The sequence below is a fragment of the Chroicocephalus ridibundus genome, chromosome 6, assembly GCF_963924245.1.
Source record: "Chroicocephalus ridibundus chromosome 6, bChrRid1.1, whole genome shotgun sequence".
NCBI classification, from domain to species: domain Eukaryota; kingdom Metazoa; phylum Chordata; class Aves; order Charadriiformes; family Laridae; genus Chroicocephalus; species Chroicocephalus ridibundus.
This window is the reverse complement of record NC_086289.1, coordinates 15705669-15731092: the sequence shown is the minus strand read 5'-3', so window position 1 is coordinate 15731092 and position 25424 is coordinate 15705669. Positions and strand designations below refer to the sequence as shown.

General features: G+C 41.0%; 1 protein-coding gene across 1 annotated transcript; it reads left to right on the top strand.

Moving 5' to 3' along the window:
* The first annotated feature begins 325 nt into the window (after positions 1–325).
* Positions 326–24900, top strand: OGA (O-GlcNAcase). Its single transcript, XM_063337406.1, has 16 exons — positions 326–872; positions 5156–5207; positions 5531–5628; positions 7041–7171; positions 7847–8018; positions 9072–9170; positions 9349–9633; positions 10196–10354; positions 11607–12217; positions 12609–12783; positions 16311–16396; positions 17264–17368; positions 18950–19035; positions 20010–20202; positions 23289–23448; positions 24233–24900. The coding sequence occupies exons 1-16, from the start codon at positions 686–688 to the stop codon at positions 24367–24369; spliced, it is 2736 nt and encodes a 911-aa protein (XP_063193476.1). The 5' UTR covers positions 326–685; the 3' UTR covers positions 24370–24900.
* The last annotated feature ends 524 nt before the right edge of the window (positions 24901–25424 follow it).

Genomic DNA, 25424 nt, shown 5'->3' with positions numbered 1-25424 from the left:
CAGAGCGAGGTCCGTTCCGCGCAGGCGCGCTCCCGCCCGCGAGGCTTCCGCGCGCCGTCCCCCGAGGCGCATGCGCGGAGCCGCAGTAAACACTTCATTTCCCCCCTTCCCGCCCCCCTCCCCCCGGCGCCGCTTCCCTACACAAAGCCCAGGGCGCGTGCGCGCTCCCCCGCCCTGCGCGTGCGCGCTGCCCCGCCGCCGCCTCCCTCCCTTCCCGGGGGCCTCCCGCGCATGCGCGGCGGGCACAGCCCGCCTTCCCGCGCAGACGCAGTGCGCATCCTTCCGCGTTCCGCGCATGCGCTGTGGGCGAACCCCCCCCGCTCCGCGCGCCCGTTCCCTGAGGTAACTCCCTCGTCTCAGTCCGTTGTTCCCGCTCGAGCGGCGCGGTCCCGGCAGCGCGGCGGCGGCGGGCCGTGAGGCCGCGGCGGCTCGCGTTCTTCCTTTCCGCGGCGATAGAAGCTCCCCCGGGCGTGCCTCCGACCGGGGCGGCTTGCGGGCAGAGCGGTGCGGACCGGTTGGGGCCGGTTCCCCGCGCAGGCGCAGGGCCCCGTAAACAGGAAGCGGCGGCGGCGGCCCGGAGCGGCGGAGACAAAGGGGTTGTGGAGAGGAGGAAGGAGGGACTGGGGTTGGCTTGGCTCGGCTCGGCCCGGCCCAGCGAGCGGGGGTCCTGGCGGCGGGCGGCAGGATGGTGCAGAAGGAGGGGCAGGCGGCGCTGGAGGAGCCCCAAGGCAGCCCCAACCCGGCTGGGGTGCCCGGCGCTCCCTTAGAGCCGCCGGGCGCCGCCGCGGGGCCCGTCCCGGGAGGCGAGGAAACGGACACCGAGACGGAGACCGCGCTGGGCTCCCGCCGTTTCCTCTGCGGCGTCGTGGAAGGTAAGAGCTCTCGGAGGGGGTGTCCTATAACCCTGGGACACGGGGGTGTGTGGGAGGACGGGGCGGGGGGTGTCCGGGGGGGGAGGGGGGTCGGCATTCGCGGGAGACCGGAGGCGAGGAACTGGTCCCAGCTGGCGCTGCTGTGCCGCCTCCTCCCCCGGAGGAGCCCGCTCTGCGAGCAGGGTGGTGCGCCGTTCTTGGCCGGGGCTCCCTCCGCTAGAGAAGGCTGGAGGGGGGGGGGGGGTGGGGAGGAGCCGCGGCTCTCGGGCGGGGCTGCTCCCCCTGGGGCTTGTGCTGGAAGCTGTTGGCTAGCAGGGAGTGCCCTTTGATGGCAGCTGTTCGGCGGGGTGAGGGCAGGCCTGGCATCCCCAGCGGGCCGATGATTCCTAATGGAGGCTGAGGCAGTGCTTGCTAGTACGCGACTAAAGGGGGAGGTAGGAGAGAGAGAAGAGCTGCTGGGCGATTATCCCAGCTGTACATGCTCTTCCTGCACACCAGAGACTCGGATTGAGTTTCCTGGATAGGGAATAGGTGATTCTATAGACATCTGTTCTGGAATTAATATTAAATGTTCCCTGTTTTCTGAAATGTTGTAGCTTACCATTTTAATTGCGCTGTAGAACAGTTCTCTTTTGTCTTTTGGCATAGTTGCAACATTAAAAGGTTTAAATTGTTGCAGAAGCTGCAGAATAAAGGGACTCTCTTTGCATTTCTCAATAACTACAGAATTTATCTGCTTTTCTGACAGGCCAGTTAAGGTAGGTGGTTGAAAGCCAGCAAGAAAAATGGTTTATTCCCAACACTATAGTTGATTTGGAATCGTTCTAAATTCCTGTGGACTGCTATTATTTCTGTATCTGTAATGAATCTCCAGTAGGAGAATGAAATGATTAATAGATGGAGTAGAGAGTGAAACAGGCCGTTTGTCAAAGTCAGTATCTGCATTGCTTGCAGAATGGCTTTTGTTCATATCTTAAAAAGAAAATACCATTTGGCTCCTGCAAATGTCACTGTGCGAAGTGCACTAGGCCCAGTTAATGCCTTTATTTTTTAGCACTTACTAGGGCTTAAATGCAGTTAGTGTGGAGAGGGATATCTTTGCTTAGTTAATAGACTTAATTCTATGAAGATAGGTGCTAAACTGAAGGCTTTGGAGACAGATAACAGTGAACAGAAATACAGATTGTAACAGCATGATTTCTCACATTTCTGATGATACACCTTGACCATGGATCACCTGTTCATCCAGGTTTATATCAGAACCACCAATACTATAATCTTTTTTCTTGTCATCATAGTTACATTGTTGATCTCTTCTGCATATATTTTGGTGCAGGTATTCTTGATTGCACTGTGTATAATGCGAAGCTAGAAAATGGCCTCTGCCCAATGAAGCAGTCTAACACTAGTTAAGAGTTACTAGTCTACCATTAATGTATACAAGAAGAAAAGGAATAGGGGAGTGTTTAAAAAAAACAAACACCAACCACCAAAAACAACAACAAAACAAACCAAAAACAACAACAGGAAAACTCTGTTGTGGTGAATGAGGTAAATGGTAGTGGGTGAAAACATCTGTCTCTTTAGTGACTCAAGAGAATTATAGGGGTAAGAGAAAAACGGGGAGTTACTTCAGAAGTATAGATAAATATTTAAACATAGTACAGTGGTTAACACAGACTAGAGATATGGTGAAATTAAAGCAGTGAGGTGGAGAGTTTGGATCTTTTCTAGAAGAGCCGGGGGAATTGGCCAAATACTGGGTGTGCTCTTTAAGAATGTGAAGAGTTTGACAGATATCAAATTCACTCTTTTGGGGGGGTAATAAGATCTGTGAGTACAGGACGCAAAGCTCTGGTGCTCTGCCTCCAGGCTATCCTGGCTTTTAGTGGTGGAGAGCGTGGTGACTGGGATGAGGTATTTGGCATGATCTGTTGACTTTGTATTAACCTGATACACAGTTTTGAGGGAGTAATACAAAACCAGGTCGATTTTTTAGTTGGATAGAAAGATGCAAAAACTGTCATCAGATGGTGACATTAGTAATCTAAGAAAAGTGGTGACAGAAAAGTCTCACTTTGGATTAGCATGTTCTCTTTGGTCATATTTAATCGGTCTTTTGTCATGGTTTCAGCTGGGATGGAGTTAACTTTCTTGCTAGCAGCTGGTATAGTGCTATGTTTTGGATTTGGGATGAGAAACAGTGGTGATAGCACGCTAATGTTTTTGGTTGTTGCCAGGCAGTGAAAACCTTTTCTGCTTCTCTCATGGCTGTGCCAGTGGGCAGGCTGGGAGGGCACAAAAAGCTGGGAGGAGACACAGTCAGGACAGTTGATCCCAACTGACCAAAGGGATATCCTATACACTGAGTGTGACACCATATAGTATAAAGCTGAGGAAGGAAGAAGAAAGGGAGGGATGTTTGGAGTTATGGTGTTTGTCTTCCCAAGGAACTGTTATGGGTGATGGAGCCCTGCTTTCCTGGAGATGGCTGAACACCAGCCTGCCTGTGGGAAGCAGTGAATGAATTCCTTGTTTTGCTTTGCTTGCATGTGTGGCTTTTGCTTTACTTATTAAACGGTCTTTATCTCAACCCAGGAGTGTTTTTTTTTTCCCTCACTTTTACTCTTCTGATTCTCTCCTGCATCCCACCAGGGAGAGTGAGTGAGCAGCTGCATGGTTCTGCTTGCCAGCTGGGGTTAAACCACGTCTTTGTTACCTGATTTTCTTTTCTTTTCTTTTTTTATTTTATTTTTTTTCGTTCTAGTAGGCCCCTGCTCTGCTTTAGGCTAGGAGGTCTGAAACAGTAGTGGCATAGGTAAAGAAAGAGCAGCGTCACTCGGAATTAGATAATGCTAGTGAAAGTGAGAAATTTGTTCTGGGTGAAATAAACTGGGAGGGTTTTATGCCTTGCAACTGCTCTTGTTTGTTCCTCTATTTAACTGTCCTCCATTTGTCACTTTGCTGTTTGTGAAGTGTAGTACTTACTCAGCTTTGCCACTTCGTGGTGCCATTTAGTCTTAAGATCCCTCTGACAGACTAATTCTTAAAACTTGAGCCTGCTTTAAGCTTCTTAAAAGAGCATTGTTCACTTAACAAGTAACTGAAATACTTGTTAGTATATGGAAAATGCTCAGTTGCATCAGTTTTGAATTTTGAAAGGTTGTAGGAGGGTGGTTTTGACCTCTGTGAGGCCAAATATTTAGATTTACAATGGTGAATGACTCTGGAAATGAAGATATTGTCTACCTTTTGAACTGGTGTTCTGTGGGGACTTGTAAGCTTTGTGTATTAGGAGCATCATTCATCACTGAGTGGCTGTGCTGTTTGAAAATAAGAGCTTATTAAATTTCAGTGTTATTTTAGTCTCTGGTCTTTGCACAGACTGCCAAGCTGAAGCTTTGTTTTGAAGTGCCCACTTGTGGTTAAACTGTTTGCACATAGGTCTAAGTGAATTTACTTGACTAAGAGTGTATTGAGAGTGCTTTTTAAAGTATTATGTTTCTAGAATGGAAGGATTAGATTTAAAACCAGAAGCAGTTACAATTTCTATGGAATTCCATGACTTTGAATATACACTATTCTAAAATCACTTGTAGATACTTTTATATGATTATTTGAAGACATAGTCTTAGCTTGTAAAGATGGGGGAATTGTAAAGTAAGATATCAACTTGCAAGTTAATTTTGACAAGGAGCCTATTCAACTGAATAAAAGGAATGAAATCCTAAGCATTTTGTTGACTCACTTGCGTGGTTTTTTTTAATTACGCATCATCTACCTCAGTATGTATTTATATACTCTTTGTGTGTACTTAGCATTCTAAACTGTACCACTGGTTAAGCATCTTCGAGCTAGTAAATATTTTCAAGTGTCTTCAGTGTTCACATTACAAAAAAATCCATTTTGTAGGTGTCTGGAGTGATAGTGTAATTAGGTTGTGACTGTTCAGTCTGCTCTTATAATAATGCTGACTTTTCAAGGGCATATACTCAGGAATACAGTTTGTATTCTGAAAATTAATTGCTTCAGTGGCCAGAATTATAAGACCTTGGATCATAAGTAATGAAATAAGTTATAATTGCATTTTAAATTTAGATCAGTTTAGGTTATTACACTTTCCTAATGCTGTCTGTCTAGATTTTACTTTTTCCCTTCTGGTTTGGGAAGCTTTTTGATGAATGTAGCAGAAGAGGAAGAAAATGGTGGGTTGTAATATAATCTTCCATGAAGCAGGTATAATCTAACATCTAACTGGATAACTTTAATCTTGTTTCCTGTAGGATTTTATGGAAGACCTTGGGTTATGGAGCAGAGGAAAGAACTTTTTAGAAGGCAAGTCGTGTTTCCTCTTACTGCAGCGCATTCCATCACAATATAATCATAATCTTCCACTTAAGCCTGAAAAGAATTATTGTTCTAACCTAGAGCAGCTTTTTGGCTAATATCAATGTTCTTAGGAGGGGCTCATAATCACATTTCCATCTTGCCTAAACTGTATTTGTCCAATATCAGTTGTGTGTAACGTTATTGTTCATTGAAGAAAAAAATAAATTAGATCAAGTAAAAATAATTGAAATTAGATCAAGTGAAATGTAGAATTCCTGAATTTGTAGACTATTCTTCCAATGAAGGTTTTTTTTATCCTGTGTTTATAGACTTCAGAAGTGGGGACTAAATACATACCTGTATGCTCCAAAGGATGACTACAAGCACAGGATGTTCTGGCGAGAAATGTACTCTGTGGAGGAAGCAGGTAATTGCCTTTATTTCCCCTCTGTATTTTCTATAAATAGACTTTTGAATGAATTGGACATTGCTACATATGTTTGTGTGTGTTCAATCACAGTAGCCATTTCCAAAGGTGAGTGGAGACCCATTCTTAATACCCTGCAAATGTATTTAGTGGAGCTTTGGTACAAGCATGGTTTTACTTCTTTTAACTATAACTCTACAGATTATTTCTAAAACTGCTTTTAAGGCTTTGTGTTACGAGATCTACTTTTTTCCGGGGAAAGGTTGCTTAAAATTACTCCTCTGGCTCTTGAACATCTGGGCCATATTTTGAAGTAGAAATTATTTGCTTCAGAAAAGAGAGAAGATTGATGAGTGAATAGCATGCCCTTTTATGTCATTCATTAAGTGCTTGTCTCAATGAAGAGTACCAGTTAGAAAAGCAGCTTCTGACTATTTAATCAGAACATAAAAGACCCGTTTAAGCTGGTGTGAGGCTTTTTATCCACCTCTGGCATTTATGGGATATACAGTGTTTTATTAGCCTGTGGGGATTATCATTTTCCTTGGGTGAGAGGAAAAATGATACTTGCTTGAAACTAAATAATCCTTCTTGGAGGCCACTTGGAACCACTGCAGAAATACAGTCTAAAGGATACTGCAAGATAATGGCCAATAACAACAACAATCGTTAAATATTCTAAAAATAATTCTCTTTATTCATTGCATGGAAGATTGAATTTGAAGTTTGTTTCTTAAAGCAACTACTTTTCCACAGTGGTGTTAAAAAAGCCCTTTTTCATGCGCCCCAAGCTTCAGTCATACGAATAGTATGTGAATTGATGTCATGCAGTGTCATACTGCTACATTGAATTTTTTCTTAGTATGTGTGACAAAAGTGAGTAATAATTGTGGAACGGGTGGTGTGCATACTGTAAAAACAGACAACATCCACATTTGTCTCACAACATTGGGATAAAGAGAATTTTAAAAATATTTTTAAAAATTTAACATGGAAAATAATAATACAAGGACAGTTGTTATATTGAGGGTGGCAAAGCACTGGAACAGGCTGCCCAGAGAGGTGGTGGAGTCTCCATCTCTGGAGACATTCAAAACCTGCCTGCATGTGTTCCTGTGCAGCCTGCTCTAGATGAATCTGCTCAGGCAGGGGGGTTGACTAGATGATCTCCAGAGGTCCCTTCCAACCCCTATCATTGCATGATTCTGTGATTCCTTTTGGCATAATTTCTGATAATTCTTCAAACGATTTGGTGCTCTTTGCTGTGTTAGTTTTAAGAAACTCGAGCAATTTTATTTTTTTTTTATTATGGTAGCAGAGGCATCTGCGTTTTGTAATTTACCTATAACGACATGCAAGATTATTTTTTGTAATTGTTGAATTCTTCTGAAATGTTTGAATTTGATTTCCAGAGCAGCTAATGACTCTAATAGCAGCTGCACGAGAACATGAAATAGAGTTTATCTATGCAATCTCACCTGGACTTGACATCACTTTCTCCAATCCTAAAGAGGTATCCACGTTGAAGCGCAAGCTAGACCAGGTAAGTGTGACAAACTTCCCAAGGTTGCAGTGCTACTTAATTTGAAAACTTCAGTACTCTGCTCACTCTTGCACCTTTTCTACTAGCTTCTTCAATGTTTTCAGCACTAGCAGTGGTTTGTACGCCTCTGAACGATTCCAATGGCTGCGTTCAGGTTGTATTGCTGAAGTGGCTAGTGATAATCTAAATTTAAAAAAAAAAAAGTCTTATTTTATATTGGACTCTGAAGGCTATTCTTGGGAGCTTGTCTTCAGAGTGTTTTGGGGCCTTGAAGCCAAGACGCATTTCTAAAGCAAGAACTCTTATCCACAGTAAATGCCTTTGGAGGCAGACCTGACATACACACCTTTTTTGTTCTCGTAATTGACTTCTGTCTTTTGTCCAAAAGCTGATAAAGAGTTAGCTTTTTTCCAGCTGTCTGTCCAGTGGGATCAGATTTGGATTGTTAAAGCTGGAACAGATTGCCAGTCTTTAGATGTCTAATCTTTGAGAAAAGCAGAGCAGTGGGTCAGAGATAGGCATTCATTATGAATAGACACCGAAGTCTGTCTTGCCTCCCCTACCTTCTCTCCCCCACTCCTGTCACTTTGTAAAATCAAACTGTAGAATTTTTAAAAGGAAAAAAATAAAAGTAATTAAAAAAATTAAATCTTTTGCTCTTGTCTTTTGTATCAGGTTTCCCAATTTGGCTGCAGATCTTTTGCACTGCTGTTTGATGATATCGATCACAACATGTGTGCAGCAGACAAAGAAGTTTTCAGTTCCTTTGCTCATGCTCAAGTCTCAATAACAAATGAAATTTATCAGTATCTAGGAGAACCGGACACATTCCTTTTCTGTCCTACAGGTAAAATGAGATGAATCATTTAGTTCAGCCTTAAAGGAGGGGCCCTATTATCTTACTGGTTGAAAAGCTGGTTTAATATTTAATCACTGCTTTAAGGTTTATTTTGGGGTTGTTTGAAGAAATTTGTTTTACAAAGAAAGGTTCAAGTAATTCAAATATATGCAGTGGTTTTGCCAAAACTACACATCTCTCAAAAACTTAATGCCAAGCAAAGAAGGCAGCTTGATAGAACAGTTCAAGTAGTTTGAACTGAAAATTAGGTTAAAGGAAGACTTCTGTTTGACATGTACCACAATCTCTCTGCTTCTGGATCTGGCTAGCTGTTAATTTCTTAGAATTTTCTTAAGGTAGAGGTACAGCACAGTCTTTGCGTACTTCTGTCATTGGTACCTGTTTTTAATAAGATTACCCACTTTTATTAGGCACTAAATTGTTTTGTTTATTTATTAAAAAGTAAGATGACTTGCACTCAGGTTCAGTCATTGCTTTTTTAAATTGGAAGCTTCCTCTAATATAATATCTGTAAAAATATTGTGAGGGAGAATCACTATGTTCAGCGGTGTGGATTGTTGCAAGGGAAATTCAATTGAGTAGCTATGTTATCCTCATTGTTAATTTGTTTATCCCCTTACACTATAGTGGTTTGGTTCTGTTGCAGACCTCCCCTTTAACTTTAAAAAGATATATGTTCCGGTGTTAATATTTTTAGGTATTTGCACTTCATAATCAGTCTTAGGGTTTCTAGTTCTCTTGTGTATTGTCTGCTGTAACCTTACCTTCTATTTATGAACTTCATTAGTTTTTTCCCTGATTTTGACATTTGAGCAATTTTAATTAAATTCTCTACCTTTCCCTTCTGATCTTTACACTAAGTATCATTCATAATGTCCTTTTTATTTATACTTTATACTTTTTGGGCCTTTCTTTGTTAATTTTGTAGATGATTCTCTTCTCACATGGTAGTATTCTGTCAATGCATTCATGAGACAGTTGGGTATGTTGTCACACATGTGGATTCTTCTACTAACAGCAACATTCTCTTTCCCTGTGCAGAGTACTGTGGAACTTTCTGTTATCCAAATGTTGCACAGTCGCCATATTTACGGACTGTAGGAGAAAAGCTGCTCCCTGGCATTGAGGTGTTATGGACAGGTAGAAATTGTTTATTTTAGGGTTTTGTGGGTTGTTTGGTTGTTTGAGTTTTTTTAATTCACTGCTGGTGTTAAAAACAATTTCTCATAAGCATTTAATAAAATAAACTGTCTGACTACTTGGGGGTTGAATCCTCAAGTATATGCAAAACCCTCCGCTTACCTTGTTTCCCTCTTAGGTCCGAAAGTTGTATCCAAAGACATTCCAGTAGAGTCCATTGAAGAAGTTTCTAAGATCATCAGGAGAGCACCAGTTATCTGGGATAACATTCATGCTAATGATTATGATCAAAAGAGGCTTTTTCTTGGGCCATACAAAGGTCGGTCAACTGAGCTCATCCCTCGACTAAAGGGAGTTCTGACCAATCCAAACTGTGAATTTGAAGCCAATTATGTTGCTATTCACACACTTGCAACATGGTACAAGTCTAACATGAATGGAGTGAGAAAAGATGTGGTGATGAGTAAGTATGCTTAACTGTTTGCTGGGATTTATGTTTAACCATGTAAGTCATACTGATTTTTATTTTTTTTAATGATTCTAGCCTTTCCTTACCAGCTCTTTCTGTTTAAGATCCCTTAGCATTTTCTATCCTGTAAGTAAACGGCAGTTGCCTGAAAAATTACAAGCATCTAGATTGTTTTATGGATTTCCTGGGAAGTATCTATAGCATCTCTGTAGCCTTGAGAGATGTCTGTGGTTGTATAAAAAGCACTCTCAGCAAGCAATTTTAATGTCCAAATTTGACATAAGTGTCCACGGATTTGATTTCATTGGAATATAAGCAGTTCAGATCAAAAGAGAAACTGAATGCCAGAATATCTAGTTTCTGCATAACGTTTCTGTATTGATGTTGGTGGTGACCATAGTTTTCCATCTTGTCTAATTAGGATGTGTAATGCTTTGTCCTTCTTTGTGAAATAAGGCTGCTAGAGAGTTTTTGAATGCCTTGTCTAATGTGACATTTTTTTATTATTATTTTAAATGAAACTTGCATGATAACTTTTAAAAACTTGTCTATGTAGCTGATACTGAAGACAGCACAGTTTCTATCCAGATTAAATTGGAAAATGAGGGGAGTGATGAAGATATTGAAACAGATGTTCTGTACAGCCCACAAATGGCCCTGAAGCTGGCCTTAACAGAATGGTTGCAGGAATTTGGTGTACCTCAGCAATACAGCAGTGAGTCTTGATTTTGTGGTATTCTGGGGTTGGTAGAAAAATGGGGTTAAATGTTGCATTTAGACTAAAAATGTTTCACAGATTCTCGCAATTTGCATACTTTTCTGTTGAAAGTATTTTCTGCCTTACTAACTGGGGAAGCCTTGATAAAGAAAGAATGCTTGGCATTCTGCAGTGTGCCTACAGTGCCCCGACTGATCAGCAGAAGTAACGTTGACATGTGATCCTTTGGTGCTTATGACACAAGACAGGAAAGAGTCTGGATCTTGCTAGTCCCAGTTGTTACTAGACTTCTGTGAGACCTAAGAGAATAAGAATAGTCTTTTTTTTGAAGTGGGTGTTAGATTATTGTAAACATTAGTTCTGCCTCAGAGTCCATATTCTTTCAGTTTTTTTCTTAGTTTCTGCCTATAGAAAACAGCTGAGTTCCTTCCAGCATTGTACATCTCTCTTGTAGCAATGGGAGCTTGGCATCTGATGTAAAATCTGTTTTTCTCAAATGTACATTGGCGGTGGTCGGAGTGCCCTTCTCTGATAACTGGTGGTGAAATCGAAGGAAGAACCTCTTCTGCTCTAGAGCAGAGTTGTGAGGAGTTATCCTTTTGAACTGCTGTAGGGTTTCTGGTCGTTCTCAAACTCTGCAGCAAGAACGTTGGGGGAGGAGGAGTAATTAAGGTGTCATCTTCCTTCACTTTCACCGACTAGTTTAGGTTGGAAAGGACCTCTTGAGTTCTAGCCTGATGACCTTGCCCAAGGAGGGTGAGTTTAGAGCAGGTTGCCCAAGACCGTGTCCAGTCAGGTCTTGAATATCTCCATTTTCACAAAAGACGTTTTTGCAGTTGAAATATTTAAGCATCAGTTCTTATGTTTTGAAGCGTGCTCTATATGCAAGTAAAACTTTAACAAGTCAGTTGATGCAGAAGAAAAAAGTTAACTTTTAGAGCTTTTTATTATCATGGCGTAGTCGGAAATGCTGCTGGCAACACATAAATATTAACTGGTAAGCAAAGATAGGATGGGGGAAAAGTTAGGAAAATTAGTTATGTGGAGGGGAAACTTGCAAAAAACAAAGTCAGTAGTTAGAATTACAATGACAAAAGAGAACAGGCAAAGTACGAAAAGAAAACTGCGCTGATGGGATGGTGTGGCAGCAGAATCATCCATGATTTGCAGAAGTCGCTGATTTGCATGTTAGTTATTGAATGCATAGTTAGATATTGAAAACTCTAAACTTGTTTCTTCTTATTCTCAGGTAGGCAAGTGGCCCACAGTGGTGCTAAAACTACTGTAGGGGATGTAGGGCCTCTGGTGGCACCATCCTCTTTAAATGCAGCAACTGTGGTTACCACGGTTTATCAAGAACCCATCATGAGTCAGGGGGCAGCACTGAGCAGCGAGTCACCAGCCTTGGTAAAGGAGGAAGAGAAGAAGCAATCTGATGAGGAACCAATGGACATGGTAGTGGAAAAACAAGAAGACTCAGACAAGAATGCTAATCAGATACTGACAGATATTGCTGAAGCCAAGATGGCAGAGGAGTTGAAGCCAATGGATACTGATAAGGAGAGCATAGCTGAATCAAAGTCCCCGGAGATGTCTATGCAGGAAGACTCTGGTAGCGACATTGCCCCTATGCAGACTGATGAGCAAGTTAACAAAGAACAGTTTGTGCCCGGGCCAAATGAAAAGCCTCTCTACACAGTAGAACCAGTGACTTTAGAGGACTTGCAGCTTCTTGCTGACTTGTTTTATCTTCCTTATGAACATGGGCCCAAAGGTGCACAGATGCTGAGAGAATTCCAGTGGCTCAGAGCAAATAGCAGTGTTGTCAGTGTTAATTGCAAAGGAAAGGATGCTGAAAAAGTGAGTGTGAATCTTGTTTTTCTCCTTTTAAATCAAAATCCTGACTAATGTTGTCTGTAATAGAGATCAGTGTTCCACTTCCTAAAAGCTAAGGGTTAGTGTATAACTAACTGCAGGTCACAGTAACTTTCATTTCTCCAGTGGAATCTACTGTTTTAAGCCCTGTAGACCATGTAGCTGTGAAGGCGGTCTGGTGTCTGCATTTGACCAGTGATCCTGGACTGGCCTCACTTCTAACAGACATAGAGAATACCCGTGAGTCATGTGTGGTGTGGTAGTCCGTGCTGGTAAAATGGAGTAATGAATTGTATAGTCGTCTTCCATATTTAGAGTAGCTCTCCTCCCTAGAAGGCTGTGTTTGATCTTGTGGATCTTTTGCCTCCGTTCATAGATAGAAGAGTGGCGTAACCGAGCAGCCAAGTTTGAAGAGATGTGCAGCTTGGTGATGGGGATGTTCACTCGCCTCTCCAATTGTGCCAACAGGACAATCCTTTATGACATGTACTCCTACGTCTGGGATATCAAGAGTATTATGTCAATGGTGAAATCTTTTGTGCAGTGGTTAGGTAGGTGCATTGGGAGCCATTATAATCCCAGATAGTGTATTTTTTTGTTTTTAATTAGCCCACGGGGAAAACGAAGTATTAGGCATTGGACGTGGGGTCTGATTTGACCCTGTTTTAAAGGTTTTCCTGTCTCACTATTTGAAGCAATGCTTGCTGTGAATTTGCTTTGGTATTATAAGTGAAGTCTGCTGGATGCTTAAGATTGGAGACCTTGATTTTCTTCTTGGGCTAATGAAACTTGAATCTCAGCTGACACGTAAGTGTTGACTTTAACTTACTCTCGACTGAATGCACACTGGACTATGCCATGTAACTCCTTGGATGCCCTGCTGTATGATTGGAAATGACACTACGAAATGTGACCACATCAGCCATCTGCTGCTTGCTCTGTCTTGATAACATTATTGCTGTCTTCAACAGAACAATTGCAGAAGCGACCTTTCAATGGGCCTGGCCAAGAGGAAGCCGATCCTCCCAGCCCTGTGCGCATGCGAGCTTTAGCGTAAGGCTATTCTGGTGCAAAATAATTTCCTTTAAACACTTTCCAAATTGTTGATTTTTTTTATTTTTTTTTATTATTTTTTGGTAGTGGATGGAAATTGTGGAGCTCTCTAGACAGATTTAGTCTGAGACTTAAACTGATCTTGAAACTTTTTTTTCTTTTTCGTCTTTTTGGTTTTTTAATGTGTGGCCTTTTTTTGTTTGTTTTGTTTGTGGTTGGTTGTTTTGTTTTTTTGTTTTTTTTTCTCAAAGATTTTTGGGGGATCCTAAGTTGGCAGATAGCACCAGCATGGCCTAGGTAATTCTGGTGACATCATTTCACTTTCAGGTTTTAATCCAACTCTAAGGAATATGCTGTGGACTTGCTTGACATACACAGCAGGCAGCAAAGCTGATGGTCTCACGTCACACTTTTTGTAGCTGTCACAAACTTCACAGTGGTTAACCATTACACAACCTTGGTGGAGGTCTAGTGTTTGGATTGTCTTTAAATGATAGTCTTAAACACTGTCAGGTTTAAGCAAGGACACAGACGACCTGTTAAGTCATCAAGTCAGTCTGTGTTCAACAACTTTATATTTTGTGCTTATTAAATACCGGATCCCTGTTTGTGTGGTTGATAAAGAAGAAGAGCTTTTAAGACTGCCTTCTGCAAAGTACAGAGAAGAAAACTAGCTTAGGAGGAAAACTTGCCAGCATTGTAGTATGTTAACATCTCTGCCTAATGCTGCTTAAAAGCTTTGGTTCATGCATTTTTAAGACTACTGTGAAGCAGCTCCCCCAACTTTACTATTCTCGCTGTATGTTGACCTTTAGCTAGAAAGAGTGCTCTGTTTTTGATAATGTCATCTGATTAAAACTCTAGGCCAAAGCTCTATAAAGAGAACAGTGATTCTTGTAATCTCAAAACATTGAGGGCTCAATTTAAGCCTGCATTTCAGAGTTACCAGACTACCTACTGATTTCAGCTGAAATTACTTTCAGTTTTCAATGTCCCTGTAAAGTTGGGTTCAAGTCTTTAAATGCATCAAATGTTGGGAATAGTTCACACTAGAAGCCAACTCCGCAAATACTAGCTCTGACTTTGGTACTGTTCTGTTCCAGTACTCAAAAAGTATTAAATAGGTAAGAGTTCTTGACAGTTTAATACTCTTAGCTAATAGTGCTTCTGTGAGGGGGGGATGCTTTTGTCTTCATCTTGCAGTTTATCACTAGGGTAAATACATATATTGACAAAATACATCATTATATAAAGCTAAGTACGTTACAAATCCAAACAAACGGTGTGCTCAATGGTCCACTGAACATTCACTTTCTTCACCTCTCCTCCCAAGTCCAGCTAGCATTCAGTCCCTTAAATTAGTGTGGCTGTACAGTACTATGGATTACTAATGACTTCTATTGTCTTCTTCCCCATTGTGTACAGATGGGAGAATCCTCAGCACAAGTTTCTACTGCTATTGGATGGACAGCGCCAGATGTTCACAGCGCGTCGTCATTAATTAATTAAAATGGAAAGGTTTTGTCTGTGAGGCAGCTCAGATAGATTAGATGTCCAATAGGCATGAACTGAAGTCACATTTGCGCAGCGACTAAGGCATTAACTATGTTTTTCATTTATACAGCTCTTCATTCACACAGCTCTTTACTGTAATAATTGGAAGTGCTAGTTAAGTTGTAGTCTCAAAGGACAGACAGATACTGTCTTCCAAGTTATTGACTAAGTCTCCTTGCGAAGGGTATCTTTTGACTTAAGAATTCTAAAATGTGGGAGTAAACCAAATTCAAATTCTGATGCTTGGATTGTTTCTGAAATTTGCTGTACTTAGGGTAGTTTGTAATTAACATATATTCCTAAATTCTCGTAAATGTCAGACTTGGCACACTTTGGGACTCTCTGACTAGCACAACATACTTGTCTGTACTGATCTGAGACTGTTACTTGAACAGGAGGTAGATTGCTGTCCACAAAAGGAAAAGAGTATTTGCGCTGCTCATCTTGTCAGAAAACTAGGCGGGTAGTTGAAATCTCCACTCCAGATACTGTACTTTTTTTTTTTTTTTCTTCTCCTCCAGAGTTGTCATTTATGTTATCTTAGTTGTTGAAGGCTGTAATGCCTTGCTGGCAGAACAGTATTAAAAGTCAAACAGCTAATGAAAGCTTATTTTCTAAAGCAAGCATACACTAAATCTGAGCACTTCAGTGGGTCTGCTGTGACTGGTTGATCAGTGGGGACCCTGGTGCATCTGATGGGCTTGAGGAGGAAAAAATCAAGATGCTAAAAAGCAAAGCTAGTATTCTCTGTGACCAACAGGGTGTACTAGTTAAATTGTGAGTTAATTCCAGTTGATACTACTTAATTTTTCAACATGCCAGCAGCATTGTGAACATGCAGCCTGGATTATGTAAATCTGCGTAGTCTCTTGCAAGAATACTGTTTCATATAACTGTCATGACTGCCTGAACTGTTCCAGACTGTTTGCATATATTGCCAGTCCTAATTTTCTGACAAGATTAGAAACAGTCATTACTAAAATGTGACTTCAGAAAGGTCCATTTTTTTTTTCAAGGGGCTGTGATAATGGCATTTGTTTGATCTGAAATTTACGATAGTAGCTATTGAGCCATGTAGCTTCCAAGATGTCATCTTTTCATAGATTAAATAGATGTTTCTGCCACAAATATACAAAGAAAAAAAAAAAGTACAAAATGTCTGGGAAGCTTACGTAATTGTGAATGGCACCATTCTTGTGCCTTCTGGTATGGAATGAGGTGTATTATCTGAGTCACCTCTCCTGTGCTTACATTAGTCTGTTACAGGTAATCAAAAATTTGGAATACCACAATTGGTGTGCAAGCACAAAGTCTTTATAAATCATACATTATTACAGCCTCCCCCTAAGCCCTGGATTCTAGCTCAGTTAGAGAGCTTTTTCCACAAGTGTGTGTTAGCTTTTTGGACATGTTAGACACCCAGGAAATCCCCCTTCTCGTAACATTCTCCGCTTGGATCTGATCTCAACAGGGTGTCGTAGTCAATCTTCAGCACAGTTCTTAAGTGGAGACCAAGAACCCTGGGCCTTTAGAGGTGGTCTAGCAGGAGAGTTCCAGGTATCAATATGACTTCACAACTGAATGACATTTTCTTTGTTTTATGAGAAACCTTTTGTTGCACATCAGAGGTCTGGAAGGATTGGTCTGCCGAAGGCTTTCTGGTCCAAAGCCCATTAGCCTTACAGCTTGTTTTAAAATAATTTTCCTCCCCTCTCTACAGTAATTTCTCAAGGAGATGCTGCCTGTCCCACGCGCATGCGAAGCGCAGCGGCTTTAGTTGTACATTTCACATTGTTTCTTTGCAGGTCGCACAGCATTTTTATCTGCGCCCGCAATTGCACAATGCGCGCATGCTTGTCTGCCGATGGGAATTCCATGAGCAAAAGCAATAGTCATCCAAATTTTGGTTTCTGTCTAAATGAAGCTGTAATGCGCTTTGTTGCAAAGACTTCAATTGGCAAACATTCTTAAATCGCTGTTTATACCATGTTCAAATTTGTTCATGGATTTTTCAGGCGCTATACTTTTCCCCCCTCACAGGTGCTCTGCGCGCAGCAAATTGAATCAGCGCATTGCTTTTGGGATAAAGCGTCTCCTCTGGCCAGTTAACCCTCTTCAGACCAAACCTTTCCTCCTGACATTCTATGTTCTTATACGGAGACAGTGTAGATATGATTGGTTAAAAGTATTTTAAAGCAGATAAGATTAGCAGACTCTTAATGTGCTGTTTCAATTGCATATTTTAAAACACCAATTGGATATTTTCTATTCAAGTAAGGTCTTTGCATTTATAAAGCATACCAACCCCACCTTCTTCTGGGGTGCCTGCAAGTAGCAAATGTTAATTTGGGAGTCTGCAGTGCACACCCAAGAGTGATGGGTCTTGTTGTTCATACAGTCATATGAAGTATTTTGTTTTCACAGCGTTTGCTGCCTATTGATGGGGCAAATGACCTCTTTTTTCAACCACCTCCATTAACGCCCACTTCCAAAGTGTACACCATACGACCCTACTTTCCTAAAGATGAGGTAACTGCTTTTGAGCTTGTCGCTGTTGTTAGTGATGCGTTTCCTTTTGTGGCAATACTGGTTATTGCCGAGTCCCTTCATTACCTAATGAAATGGGTGTCCCAGTACGTTGCGTAAGGCACAAATGCAATCTCACGGGAAAACTAAGGTTAAGTGACTTGTCTGTGGTTCAGCAACGTGCTGTGCAGCAGTACAGGTATAGCCACGTCTTGATTCACAGTCTCCCACCCCACCACCTTTTTAAATCTATGACTGCCTTCCCTGTTTCTGAAAGGCATGTTAAAATTGTTTGCCGCTGGAAGAGGGATTTTTGCAGTGGGAACACATTCAATGGCTTAACCTTAGGGGGAGTACGTATACCTGGTCACACAATAATGACTGGGGTAACTACTGGTATTCTCAGAGCGATATGGGCAGAACCTTGATATTGTGTCTCGAAATGTGGTTGTAATATGTGATGATATTTCAGCCATTGTTACTGATTTCATTAGAGTGGTAAACTTTTTGGTCTGGTTTTGCAAGGATTGTTGTCAAATCCACTTCGGAGTGTTTGAGACTTTGAAACCAGGAATTTTATATTAATCTTTATTGATTAGGGGTTCCCCCCCCCTTTTTTTTCATGAACAGATCTGTAGTGTAGCTTTATTCTATTAGCTTAGCAAGAATACTCAAAATTAATGTGTCAACCAACAGTTAACACTCTTTATGGATCCAGTTTAAACAATGTAAGGGTTAAGGTAGCTTTGACTTTGCATTTGTAGCCACATTGAGATGAAACATTAGTATTTAGTTGAGTTTGGAGCAGCTCCAATGAATCCAGACTTTGAAGCCAGTCAGGCAGACGGGGCGTGTTCTTTACCTGCTAGTTTTAGGCTCTGTCCTGGGCTATTCTCACAGGCAGTAAAGCAGCCTTTCCCATACCTTAATGCAGGATTGTACCTAAGGTGGTTTGTTCCTTTTTGACAATGGAATTTATATTTCTAAGACACCTAAACAAATGGTGATGCAACTAAATATGCAGTTATAAAAAATATCTCTTCTGAGGAAGAGTTCCCTTTTTATGAAAGGAGGCCAGAGACATGTCGAATGCAAAGCCTTTTTGTTGAAAAGCTTAAAGTTTCTTATTTAAAGTGTGACTGATAAAAGTTTACTCTTCAAAGAGAGTCAACTGAAAGCCCCTTAACATGCAGAAAGTCAGGATGTGCCTGTCTTTCACAGTGGTGAAATTGTTGCACATTGGAGGTTTTGAAAAGGGACTTTGTATCAAGGGTATTGATCTTCACTGAGTGTTTGGTAACTGACCCTCAGGATTAGTCTTGTGGTATTACAGCCTGCAGGAGGTTGACCTCCAGCGTTTCCTTCCCAGCCATTCAACTTAAACACAATGTTTTTGACGGGCAACTTTAAGAGGGGCTGGGGGGAGATAGGTCCTGTCTTATAGATAGGTACTCTTGTTCTCTGTAACTTAAATGCCTGTCAGTACTAGTTTCCAGTGGAGCTGTTAATGAAATCTCTCTCAAATAAAGTTGTTAGCTTTTGAATGTGACTGATGACTTGAAATCATCTCTTCTCTCTTCTTAGGCATCTGTATATAAGATCTGCCGAGAAATGTATGCCGATGGAGCTGATCAACCCTTCCATAGTTTACCAGATTTAATTGGAGACAAGTATGTATTAGGAACGAATGACCGACAGAGGTGGTTTTGAAGGATGAAGTCCCGACACTGTATTTAATTTGAATTTTTTTAAAGTGTGTGTGTGAAGAATGTAAATAGCATTTGCTTAAAAGAACAAACAAACGAAAAAACAATTGGAGTTTTGGTTTCTTAGAGATACCATAAACAGTTACATATCAGTTTATGCTCTGGTCACCTTTGTGAGTTGTTTAAAAAAAAAAAAAAAAAGACTTAGCTGAAACCTCTGCATTATGAAACCTGTGCATCATAATATCCTATTATTACAAACTTTTTGAAAGTATATCATGAGAGTGTTCATAGTCTGTAGTTACCATCTGGTATTTTTTCCAACCGAGTGTAGTTCTTCAGATAATTGCCTTGAGTTTTTTTCTGAAATACGCATTACAGATTACATGTACCAACTTTTAAAAAGAATAAGCAATGGCAAGTGGGATGAAGTTGTGTGGTGGGTTGTTTTTTTTTTTAAAAAAAAAGACATTAAATCTGAGCTGTAAAATCAGCTACTTTGATTTCTTGTTTTGTTTTGTTTTGTCTTGAGTGTTTAATTTAGATAAACTTTGTAAAGAGGCTGCTCTGTGACAGGAAGGTAGTTAAGAAAGGATATGTAACTGGTATCAAAAAATACCCAAAAGAGAAGATGGAAGAAGTAGGAGGTAATGGCAGCAAGGAAGCTGAGGGCAAAAGGTGAAGGAAGTTTGTTTGTCTAGTGAGTCAGAAGAGCAGTGTGTTTAGAATTAAATTGTGGGATTCTGAGGTGCGGATGTTGCTTGTAGCTGAGTTTTGACAGCTGATTAGTCTGTTAATGCTTTGTAAGAACTAATTCTGTGACTGGAGGACTCTGTTGCTTCCTTTGGATGACCCTACAGTCTCCCTCAGAGTACCTGAAAAGCATACTTGTTCAAAGTGACCTTCTTTTGGCTGAATTTGGACACTTCTTTCTGCAGGTTAGTAGGAGGTCTACTCACCCTCAGCCTGGATTACTGCTTCGTCTTAGAAGATGAGGATGGCATATGTGGCTATGCTTTGGGAACAGTTGATGTGACTCCTTTCATTAAAAAATGCAAAATGTCTTGGATCCCTTTCATGCAAGAAAAATATACTAAACCAAATAGTGACAAGGAGCTGTCTGAGGCGGAGGTTGGTATAGCCCATAAGATCAAACCTGTGTGCTGAACTCTTTGTTTCCAAAGTGGGTCTTTGTTTTTCTGTTGCATTTTGAGCTTCTGTGCAATTCAATTTTCGTACTTTTCTGAAGTCTTTGATGAGCACAATATCTGACATCTTGGAAGGTGACAGTAAAATTATTCACAGCCAGTCAGAACAGCTGTGTGTTGTAATACACCCATGAGATGCACTTTAGTAGTAATCAATGCAGTAAATGTAAGCCACCTTAATCTAGAGAAAATCACAGTTTGAAAATAAAGGATTGCTTCTTCTCTGTTCTCCTGCAAAATGAGATACTAGTTTCCCCATGCTGCAGGTAAAGCTAATCCCTCATAGTCACACCAGTTTAAGTATGGAAAACAAATTAAAGAGCATTTAGTTTTGATGTTAAAATCCATTAGCTGTTTATGGAGTGTGACAGCTGTAAATGGTGCAAAACATCATCTCACCTTCAGCAAGTGCTAAAAATCAATATCTTGAACTGTTTTTTGGAAGAAATTAGAAAAATGATGTCACTGAAGTGTCAGAAATAGTGAAAAGTTCTAGCTGATACATTCTTGTCAAGGAAAGAAATGTGGTTAATACTAAGAGGTGCCAGTCACACCTGTAAGTAGAAGGATGTGTGGACAAAGCTGTAGTAGAGGCAGGCCCAGAAACACTTCTTATCTTTTTTTCTTTCCCTCTCAAGAAGGAAAGAATATTTTCCAGAAAGTACTTTCCAGCAAGTTGTCAGAATACAAAGGCTGGTGTGAGACTGGTGGGCCTCCTAAGGGAATCCCCAGCTGGTAAGGGCAGGGCAAAAATATAGCAGTGTGCCCTTGCTTTATTGCAGTAGGACTTAGACAAAGTCTTAATGGAGGTCATGGCTCTGAGAGCACAGGCCTTCCCACAAGCAAAGCAAATCTTCCTGGAAACAGAATGGAATGTTTGTCACCCTGTTGTGAAAATAGCCACTACTTAAGGACATGTTTGGTGGGGGAAAAGTGAAGTACATTTTTAAAAAAGAACAAAAAAGCCTCATAGCAAATAGCAGAATTGTTCTGGGATAGGTGTGAGTAGAAGGTATCTTAATAACTCCACTACTGCTAGTGAAGTGGAGCTGATTCTGCAGTCTGTATGTTTTATGACTTGATTCTTCTGCATTTGCACAGTGCTGTGCTTTCAACTGTATATGTAAATTCAGGTTTTGAAGCAAAGCTAATGCATATAAAGATAGCAGAAATTAAACACAGCAAAGCTTAAGTAGGTACAGTAAGGGAGAAAGGGGTCTTGATTTCCAGAAGTTTAAAGCCAGACTTCAGAGAGAAAGCAGGAGGTGTTTTGTACTAGTAAACTAGCTTTTCCATTGAGATGTTTAAGAACATTTTTTGCTGTTGGTACATTGCCCCAGGATTTCTGCCTTTCATACAATATCTCAGAAAAAGTCTGTTTCTTGAGAGTATAGGCTTGAGTTCCTGGGAGTACGGAGGAGCTTTTTGTACTTTGCTCTTGAGACAGATGCTGTGGGATTTTATCCATTTAGCCTTTTGACACTATAAAGGAAAGTAGAGAATATTCAGTAGTTGCTTAGAAGCCATTGTGATTGAAGATCATGTGGGGAAGAGGTTTCTCACAGAATAGGATTGATTTGGTTTCCTTTACAGCCTTCTTACCTCTTGATAATCTCAGTCTCCTTTGGTTTGAAAACCTTCCTTTCTGTACTTTTTAGATATTTTGATTTAAAATGTTGACTTCTAATACAGTTTATTTAAATACATCTTGAGCCCCAAACTTCATGGGATATAAGGATATATAAAACGTTTTGATTCACAAAAGGAAAATCCAGTCCCCTTACTTGTGTCATACTCTTGTGAGCTTGCCTGGCAGTTTTGTCTAGGTTCCTGTCAGGGAGGTTTATGTGGTATCTGCTTTTCCTGATGTTAGTTATTATTGACCACAAGAGATGAATGCATTGTCTCTCTAACAGCTTCTTAGTCCCACCTATACCCTACTCCTTGATAACCTGTTTTACCTCTTGTGGCACTTCTGTGGTTGGAATAAACAGGGATCACCTTTGCCTTCATGCTTGAAGCCAGCATGGCTAGCTTTGAACGCTTTCCATGGGATTGTGCCTGTTACAGCTGCGATAAAGAAAAGCCCAGGGGAGCAGACATGGTTCTGAACCTGAAGTAGCTCTACAAGTTTGAAATAGTAACTTTGAACTGAGACTCTTCCTGAAAGACTTTGGGAGATGGTAGTTAATAGATTTGAGGGGATGGCAGTTAAATTTGACCTGAAAAAAATGTGGGAGTTGCTAGTGCTATGGTTCCTTGTGTGATAGTTTGGGTTGTTATGAAGGTGACTTTCGTTTATACGGGAAATGAAGTTAGGTTGCTTATTTGAGCTAGTGGTCCCTGAAGGTTTTAAAATTCAGTAACCAGAAGGGGGAATGACTTGAGTATCTTTCAGGTGTGTCATTGTCTACTTCTGCATTAACCTCACTTGATTGTTCTATTCCCATGAGATGCATGAAGTTAATGTGTTATGTCACATTCGCAAAGATCTTCCTGGATGATTGCAATAGTCTTAAGTGATCAACAACACCTTTTAGTCACCAACAAGGCTTATTTCAAGCTAGAGACAAATCTGCCTTTGTTGGGGCAAGTAGTCTAAGATAATTACATGGACATGAGAGATGGTTCGAGGCTGCTGTGAACCAAAGAATCCATGTGGAGAGGAATGGAACACTTAAAGCTTAAAACTGCCCCTCTAAAACACAAAGAAAATGAATACCTGTGCACAAGCTGTCGGTTATGGGTTGGCTTATGGTTTTTCTCACTTGAAGTGTGGGTCACTGGGAAGCCATGGAAGGAGTTTTGCATTCCTCCTTTGACAGTCTGAGAAGCTTCTGTAGTCTGCCTTTTTATCTGGAATACAGAGAGCCATTCAGCAGGTAAGGAACAAAATGACTGTCAGAGGTGTGGTTGGAAAACATGCTGATTTGGAGGTGTACTCTGTGAGCAAAGCAGCCTCCCTTAATAAACATAAATGAAAATGTCTGCTTCCCATATCCTTTTCAGAAAATAATGCTAAGCTTCCATGAAGAGCAGGAAGTATTGCCAGAATCATTTCTTGCCAACTTCCCATCATTGATAAAGATTGATATCCACAAAAAAGTGACAGATCCAAGCGTGGCCAAAAGTATGATGGCCTGTCTGCTCTCTTCTCTGAAGGCTAATGGTAAGCTTCTTGCACTCAGAATTCCGTGTTTCCTAATTACATGCTGGTTCTAGGATGCAAGGCAAACTGGGGATGGTTATATTAACGTTACTGTGTTTGCCTGTCAGCCTGAGATATTCAATTCCTGCCATAGTTGGCAATGTAGATTTAGGTAAATAATTATAAAAGCTTTTGGATAGCTAACTTCTGCTGCTGTCTTCAGTAAGAGGTAGCTTTTCACTTTAGCCGTTATCTTGCAAATTAGAAAATAGGAAGAACTGAGGGAGCAATTTGGCAACGAGAGCACACATTTTTACATCTTGAACAACGCAGAAATGTTTATATTTCCCCTACTGGCATTGGTAATGATGCGTTTTCTTATGTGTGGCAGTGTGCACTGGTGGGTAATTACCAAAACCTTCAATATGGGGAAGTACTTGGCTGTCTGCCTTACTGCGCACCTGAGGTTCACAGTTCCTTTGCACGATTTGGTGCCTGCTTCTAGTGCTATTTTCTGAGCCAACATCAGAGTTTCGGGATGCTTTTATGTGAAATAAAGGGTGTGCAGAGGGGAGGTGATTAGTTCAGACTGACAAGACATCTGCAATGTGCAGCTGACCCCAATGGTCAGCTATGTTGCTATAAATCTACTTTCTTTTGGGCACTGTACTCCATACGAAATTGAATCAGTGGTTTCATTTGGTTTAAATGCAAAAATAGGTGGAAACTCTAGTAATATTTGATGTCTGTGCTTTTTAGAATAACTCTTCTCTTACAGTGTTTTGTTTCTCTCTTCCTTCTTCAGGCTCCCGTGGGGCTTTTTGTGAAGTGAGACCAGATGATAAAAGAATCCTGGAATTTTACAGCAAGCTGGGTTGTTTTGAAATTGCTAAAATGGAAGGATTTCCAAAGGATGTTGTTATCCTTGGAAGAAGCCTGTGAAGTGCTTGACAGCAAACTGTTCCAGTACTGTAGTCCCTTAACAGCTGGGCAGGTAGTGGTGGGGATCTTCATATGGTCTAGCTGTACAAAGCCAGCAATAAGCCAGCTTGGTAGAAGGGTCTATGCGAAAATCACCCATCACACGTTCAGACTGTAATTTGTTGGAAGAGGATAATGCTGCTGAAAATACTGTTTTAACAAAGAGAAACCTTGTCCTCTCCTGGTCCTGTGTGAAGTGCCAAGGAATCTTGCATGGGCTATAGCTTCTCAGAGGAATCCCTCTCAATCGGCACTGTGGTTGACGACAGTTCTCTGCGTTCACGTGTCAACAGAAAAGTGGTCTCTGCCAGAAGTATCTATAAAGATGCAGGGTTCTCTCTGTCATAGAGCAGGATCTGCAACTGGAAGTTGCAGAAATGGGAGGGATTGCTTGTGTCAATCAGCAAATTTAAAGATAAGTAGCTACAGTTCTATTTTTTACTATCTTTATGCTTGTTGATAAAGCGATGACCCGTTGTCACTTCTAATGACCATTGGTTCAAGCTTTGTGCTTTGTTAGGGACAAATGTGCAGTGGTCTGTGGCAGAAGTCACTTAATGACAAACTTGTAAATTTCAGTGTATATAAACTTAGCCGTATGCTGACTAACTTTTTGTTTACCAGTTTTTGTAACTTTTTCTTTTGAAAAGTGAAATGGTATAGGTCCGAGATGGCACTTTTGAATAACCTAAAACCACAATGGAGAATGAATCTGTCCTCAGCACTGACCTTTCTTATTGTGCCTCGTATCCAGGGCTAGAAACTGACCATCTTGTGTAAGGGGTGTGCGGATCCTTCCTTCAGACAGCAGTTTGTTGCTGCTTGAGGTTGTCATCATTCTCCTGGAACTGAAACAGCAATTCACAGGGTGGTCTGCTGAACCCGTTAATTTTGGTAACGTTTGCACGGGATTGTGGATGAAAGATGGTGAGAGGGAGAGAGCCGGCCCACAGCTGGGACTTGTCCTTGGAACAGTCACCATCTTTCAAAGCCTGTTCGTACTAGTTTGATTAAAT